The 7,500-nt window shown below is 40.8% G+C and overlaps 1 protein-coding gene across 2 annotated transcripts in view; it reads right to left on the reverse strand.

Moving 5' to 3' along the window:
• Positions 1–5,049: 5,049 nt before the first annotated feature.
• rps18 (ribosomal protein S18) overlaps positions 5,050–7,500 on the reverse strand; it is a 3,291-nt gene continuing 840 nt past the window's right edge. For both annotated transcript variants that reach the window (XM_027139207.2, XM_027139206.2), the window contains exons 2-6: positions 7,149–7,247; positions 6,983–7,069; positions 6,798–6,899; positions 5,259–5,350; positions 5,050–5,170 (exon numbers count right to left, since the gene is read on the reverse strand). In XM_027139207.2, the coding sequence (XP_026995008.1) occupies positions 5,095–5,170; positions 5,259–5,350; positions 6,798–6,899; positions 6,983–7,069; positions 7,149–7,247 (456 nt within the window). In that variant the 3' untranslated portion in view covers positions 5,050–5,094. The remainder of the gene's footprint in view (positions 5,171–5,258; positions 5,351–6,797; positions 6,900–6,982; positions 7,070–7,148; positions 7,248–7,500) is intronic.

Below are 7,500 nucleotides of genomic sequence, written 5' to 3' on the forward strand. Positions count from 1 at the left end.
GGAGCTTTACAGAGTAACATCAGTAGAATCCAGGTGTGTGTTTATGTCCCAGGTCCCAGGAGCTGTTATCTACATCAGCGCTCCTCCTTTCCTCCTTTCCTCCTTTCCTCCTCGTGTTCTTTAGTTTGTTTCAAATGAATTTTAGTTTTAGTGTTTTGTGTTTTTGGTTGTGTCTCTATAACCTGAGCTCTCTACTCTCCACTCATATCTCTTCTCTCGTCTCTCCTTTTTATTTTCCTCTAAACAGTCCTTTCATCTTCATTCAGTGGATTAGATTCTCCTGCTTTTCTGAAAAAGAGAGGGAGAAAAGGAATGTTGCCTGTTGTGTGTGTGTGTGTGTGTGTGTGTGTGTGTGTGTGTGTGTGTGTGTGTGTGTGTGTGTGTGTGTGTTCATCACTTTATGAAGACCAGATAGCCTCAAAATCTGAGTGTGTGTGTGGCAGAAGAGTCTCTCAGGTGTGTGTGTGTGTGTGTGTGTGTGAGAGAGAGAGAGAGAGAGAGAGAGAGAGAGAGAGAGAGAGAGAGAGAGAGAGAGAGATGATGTAGTAATGAGATGTTTGAGCTCTTCACATGTTCCTCCTTCAGCTCTCCGCAGTGACTCTGATGATCAGATGTTAAAGGTCTCAGACGTGTCAGTGTTCAGTGAACAGATCTCAGATCAGTGTTTAGTTTAGTTCAGCGTCAGGAAATTAAATATTCATTTCATGGAGCTTTATCATTTTTATTGGATAAAAATTATCCACTTCTTATTTTATTAAGAAAAAATAAAAGTAAAAATTGTTTACAAAATGAATCTATAACTTTTAGTTCTTGTAAAAGAATCTGATCAAGTTTAAAATAAAAAAACAGAATTGGCTTCATGTTAAAACGAATATGTTTACAGTCATTTATTCAGATCCTCGTCGTTAATTTCATTTCCTGTTGATTTCTTTTTCATTCTTTTTTTTTTGTTCATTCTTCTTTTCTCCTTCGATCTTCCTCTCTCCTAATCTCTCCTTCTCCTCGTCATGTCTCATTTTAATTAGAACCCACTTATTTACTTCTTTCCTGTTACTCATCTTTTCTTCTGTCCTTCTCTCATCCCATGTCTCTCCTCTTTCACTCCATTCTGCTCTCTTCTTCTCCTCCTCTCCTCCTCTCTTCTTCTCCTCCTCTCCTCTTCTCCTCCTCTCTTCTTCTCCTCCTCTCCTTGTCTCCTCACGTGGGTGTTCCTGCTGGTCCGGAGCTGATTGTCCAAACGCAATTCTTGTCCCAAAGTAAAATCAGGAGTTGTGGATGGACATCACGCCTCTGACCGGCCCCAACTCCGACTCTGACTCTGCACTCATTCACCTCAGAGAGAGAGAGAGAGAGAGAGAGAGAGAGAGAGAGAGAGAGAGAGAGAGAGAGAGAGAGAGAGAGAGAGAGAGAGAGAGAGAGAGGAGAGACGAGAGACTGTGGTTTGCATTTCTTGCTTTCAGAATGTTCACCCTTTCTGTGTGTTTGTGTGTGTGTGTGTGTGTGTGTGTGTGTGTGTGTGTGTGTGTGTGTGTGTGTGTGTGTGTGTGTGTGTGTGTTTTGTGTTTGCTGAGGCGAGGGGGTCACACAAAACCAAAGAATAAGGGAAAGAACAACGAATGAAAAGGATGAAGTCTGGGTTCCGAAAGGGAGGAAGGGAGAGAAAGAAAGGGAGAGACACAGAAATGGGACGGACATTTAAAGTTGAACTAAACTGGTGATAAATGTTAAAAGAGAGAGGGAGGGAGAGAGAGAGAGAGAAAGAGAGAGAGAGGGAGCATTAATATGCTAATGGTTTAGCTGAACACACAACAGACTCACTGACCACACTAATCACTGCCCCACACACACACACACACACACACACACACACACACACACACACACACACACACACACACACACACACACACACACACGTTAATCCCTCTGCACTCACTACACACTGACACACGTGTCTCAACCCCCACAGGATGGACACTATGCACGAGCAGGTCATGTAATATTTCACTATAAGTTTTAATTATACATTTAACATTATTATTATTTTTACTTATCACTTTATTATTTTTTTATTAATAATTGTTCTTTTGTACACAAACCTGTAAATCTGTGATTATATTAAACATGAAACATTTCATTAATCTCTAGGTGAATTTTGTTTATTCATTATTTAATAACTTCATTCATTTGTTTCTTGCTACTTTTACAGATCTTCATATTTCCCTGTAGGTGAAGTGTGTTTGACTTTTATACCTCACTGCTGAATGGACCTGACAATGACGTATAATAATAATAATAATAATAATAATAATAATAATAATAATAATAATAATAATAATAATAATTGTAATTGTAATTGTAATAATAATAATATTAATAATAAATCATAGTAATAATAACAACAACAACAACAACAACAACAATAATAATAATAATAATAATAATAATAATAATAATAATAATAATAATAATAATAATAATAATAATAATAATAATAATAATGAAGATCACAGGAATAAAGTTGTAAAGTGTGAGACGGTGTGTTGTGTTTTAAACATCAGACACTATAAAGTTTCTCCCTTTCCTCTTAACCTCCACACACACACACACACACACACACACACACACACACACACACACACACACACACACACACACACACACACACACACACACACACACACACACACAGCAGTAAGATATTGTGTAAACTTCTGGTGGCTTAGTGCTTTAACTCACACCTCCCTTGACGACACAGGAGTTCTTCTACACCAGGGGTCGGCAACCTTAAACACTCAGAGAGCCATTTGGACCCGTTTCCCACAGAAAAAAAAACACAGGGAGCCACAAAACCCATTTGACATCTAAAATGAAGATAACACTGCATATATCGTTTTTTACCTTTATGGAAAGTATAGAAAAAACTGTAGTGTGTTGCATTTATGAAATCAATTAACTGCTACCAAGTAAACGACATTTTATTCTGCAGGCAAACAAAAATATTTTGAACAGTTTGTACTAACCTTAACAAAAAAGACGCTGGGTTGAAGGTTACTTTCAAATAAAATGTCTAATTGAGTCCTCTTCGTATTCATGACATCAACATTTTAACTCACCGGCTGCAGCAAACCAAAGCGCATGCTTCTGTGTCGGATTTCACAAGTCAGCAGTTATGACGCGTATTTTGAGCAACAAACAAATTAAACACGGGTTATTTTAATGTTACAAGAGCATCACAATCTTAGAATTTAGAATTTCATTTAAAAAAATTAATTTAAATTAAATATTTAATTTCCAAATCTACAGGGAGCCGCAGCAGAGGGATGAAAGGGCCACTTGCGGCTCCGGAGCCGCGGGTCACCGACCCCTGGTCCAGTCCAACCTTCACCTCCACACCACGTCTTCATGGAGCTCTGTGCTTTGTGCACAGGGACCTTGTCGTGCCCGAACAGGATTCGAGTATCTTTAGTAACAATTTGAGAAATGTTTTGGTAACAATTTGATGAAGAACCAAATGAGTGTGATGATGATGATGATGTCCGTGTGACACAGTGACCTTCAGTGGCTGCGTCTAATACACCGTAATCGTATAGAGTTCATAGCTCCTGAGGCGAAAGTATTCATCAGTGTTTAGTTGGAAGAGCAGATTAATGAAGATACAGTTTAATACACAAAATGTGAGAGTTCACCATGTGATTTCTTTACACTTGCTGTACATAAGGTTCTGTCAGTGTTTAAGGAATGAAACAGGATTATTTATTCATGTGGTCATTTTTTTACTTGTACTTATACTTGCAATGAGATGGGAAACACACCAGTTCTAGATTTGGACACAATACTGTCCGGTCCAGGGCATCTGAGCCATGAGTTGTGTTTTATATTTTAAACACAGAATAATTCTGCACTAGAGTAAAAGCTATGAATCAGTCAGTAGCACTGGGTCAACACATCCTGTTATTCCTGTAAGATGCAGTGCTTTCGGTGACCACCAGAGGTCATTATTGTAGTAACATGAAGCTTTTAAACTTCCACCTGACATTAAAACACTGAGGGATCTGATCACAAGCAAACAGCACCATGTACAAGTGTGAACGAGATCTAATGCATCTCAAAAGAACCACCAAGATCCCATCACTTCAGTATGAACATGAACGTGTGCATCAACAAACTGCACCAAATCTATCCACTGATAAAGATGAAGCTTTAACAGCAGAGAAAAAAGCTGCTGCTTTTCAACTTCATTAATCTCGTACATCGTTCATCTGTTTCACCAGCAGACCTCATGACTCAGATATACAAGTGCTTTATGTTTGAAAGCAAGCACAAAGAGAATGAGAAGTTTCTTCCCGCAGGCCATTCGGAGTCTAAATTAGGAAACACCCAGGATCTAGTACTGGACCGCTCCCTCCATCTTCACTGTTTTTATACACGGTCACTTTAACTCTGGACTTGCACAGCGCCACATTATACACTATACACACACACACACACCATACTGCACATGGACACTTTAAGGACCATCACTAAACCCATACACATTTATGTTTATACATTATTTTTCACATATTTTCTAGTTTTTTTTTTTATACAGTTTATACTTTATGTATCTCCTTTTAGTTTTTATTTATTTTTTTATCCAATTGCATTCCTTTTTATTCTTTTATACCGGACAGATGCAAAAAAGCATTTCACTGCATGCCGTACATACCCTGTATGTGTGGGACAAATAAAATTTGATTTATGATTGACATTTCTGTCTAAAACTAAACACCAGACAGCTGTAATAAAGATTTAAGCACATTTCTCTAGTAGAGGTGATTATAGGGTCCTTATAAAGGAAGAGTGACCTTACAGGGTCATTAGTGGGGGAAAAAAAGAGGTGCAAAACACAAAGCAGTCTGAAATCTGGAGGCTCAGATTGTCCAGTGTGGAACTATAGAGCAGGTTTAAGACTTTCACCTCACAATGACATTTGAGCTGAAAGAATCACAATAACCAGGTAATAAATCAAACACAGAAGACCAACAAACAGAGGCAGAGATCAAGGAGTTTATGAACTGTGGCTTTATTGACACCGGAGAGCAGGGAGAGCGTTTACTTCTTCTTGGACACACCGACGGTACGACCGCGACGGCCGGTGGTCTTGGTGTGCTGACCACGCACACGCAGACTGGAGGAGAAAGAGACGATCAGTACAGAACACCAGCATCAACACATCCTACATTACATTAAACACCACTGATCAAACTGATCCTCACCCCCAGAAGTGCCTGAGACCACGGTGAGCCCTGATCTTCTTCAGTCTCTCCAGATCTTCTCTCAGCTTGTTATCCAGACCGTTGGCAAGGACCTGAAACACACCACCAAATTAAACCTTAATAGAAATCTGAAGTCAGATCCGGACCTCCATTTAAATCACAAGCAGAGAACCGAATGTTTACACCTCGTCGTCAGAGTCCTGATTGTTACACGGCTAAATATAATCCCAACGCTTATTTTTTAATTACTTTGTTTTTTTTTGATAAACTAACAAAGCCCCGCTGCAGCATGACACGGTGTCACTTAGACAAACACTGATACCTATCCAAAGTTCTTCCCTTCACGCTGTTTGTAACATGGTTCCTAGTCTAAACCAGTGATGAGGAAAACGAGACCTACGTCTCATGGAGCAACAACTCACATAGTATAAATAGTGTGTCGTGTTCACAATGCACACTCCAAGAATAAGTGCAATTCAGCTTTGCTTATGAAGCACAAGATGAACTTTGGGTATGGAATAGAGGTCTTCTCGGGTCTAAGGAAATGTACCCGACCCGAATCACTTTACCCGAACCCGACGTGCATAATTTAGTTATTTTTTATAAGAAAGACCCGACCTGAGACAAATCTGAAAAAATTAGACCCGAGTCCGACGGCATTTTTTTTAACCCGACTGGACCCGAATGTTGCGTAACTCTACACTAAAGTAAGCGCTACAGAGTGGATTCAAAATTGATCGACAGGTCTGTTTCAACAAAAATTAGCTTATCGCCAGCCACACGTCACGGGTTGGTGCAGGTTGGCTGTCACTGTTAGAGGTGTTACAAATGTCTTATTCACTAACGTCTGATTTATTATTCAGCATCGACCAGGAAACGGCCAATACTTCCGCTCAGGAAAAACAAAGTTAATGTTCCACTGGAGACGACGCTACTCCAAATTCATCCTTCTTGCACTGGAATTGAACAGTAAACCATTTGGACAAAGCTGCTGAGTTTTTTTAATTACACACGACTCGATCCTGCTGAGATCAGACAGAAAACAGCGGACAGAAAAATAAAGTTCCAGCTCCGTCGGATCCTAAATCAGACTCGGCACAAACATGTCTAGCACTAGATCGAGTGATGTCTGTGCGGTCACCTGACTACAGTTTATTTAATTCAGAATCAACACTGCAGGTGTAAACACAGCACTAATAGACTTAAGGGGGAAGTCGTGGCCTAATGGTTAGAGAGTCTGACTCCTAACCAAGGTTGTAGGTTCGAGTCTCGGGCCGGCAATACCATGACTGAGTGCCCTTGAGCAAGAACCATCAAGATCCCATCACTTCAGTGTGAAGACCTCACTTGTATATCCGAGTCATGAGGTCTTCATACTGATGTGACAGGATCTTGATGGTTCTGAACCCCCCAACTGCTCCCTGGGCACCGCAGCATAAATGGCTGCCGACTGCGCCAGGTGTGTGTTCACATATCATGGCATTACATCACATTCAATATAGAGAGATTAACCCCGGTGGTGCGGGACACGTCTCATACCTGGCTGTATTTGCCATCCTTAACGTCCTTCTGCCTGTTGAGGAACCAGTCTGGAATTTTGTACTGGCGAGGATTCTGCATGATGGTCACCACCCTCTCGACCTGCGGAGAAAAGTGTTAACCTTTTAACAGCACCGTATTGTGACGCAACCTCACACCTAGAAGAGAAAGAAGTGACGTCGTACCTCATCTTCAGTGAGTTCTCCGGCTCTCTTGCTGAGGTCGATGTCGGCCTTCCTCAGGACGACGTGGGCATATCGTCTACCGACCCCCTACACGCACAAACACTACTCAGCATCATCCAGGTCTCGCTTAAACAACATCTAAAGAGAAACGAGCATCACTGCTCACCTTGATGGCGGTGATGGCGAAGGCGATCTTCCTCCTACCGTCAATGTTCGTGTTGAGAACACGCAGGATGTGCTGGAACTTCTCAGGGATGACGAGAGACTGCGAACAAACAGGGATCCATGGTTACACTCAAACATTAGATTTAGTCATCCGATAAGTCCATATGATGTACACGGTACCGACCAATCAGAAACCAGCAAATGTCACAGCGGTCACACATCTGTCTGGAACTCTGTATCTCTTGGATACGCCCTTTCACACTTCTACTGTTCTATTCAGTTTTAAACTCCAGTTTCAACAGAAAACCTCTGATAGAAAAGTGTGTGCTTTATATCAGAGTGTAAAACCTCAG

The sequence above is a fragment of the Tachysurus fulvidraco genome, chromosome 10 (genome assembly GCF_022655615.1).
Source record: "Tachysurus fulvidraco isolate hzauxx_2018 chromosome 10, HZAU_PFXX_2.0, whole genome shotgun sequence".
Lineage (NCBI taxonomy): Eukaryota > Metazoa > Chordata > Actinopteri > Siluriformes > Bagridae > Tachysurus > Tachysurus fulvidraco.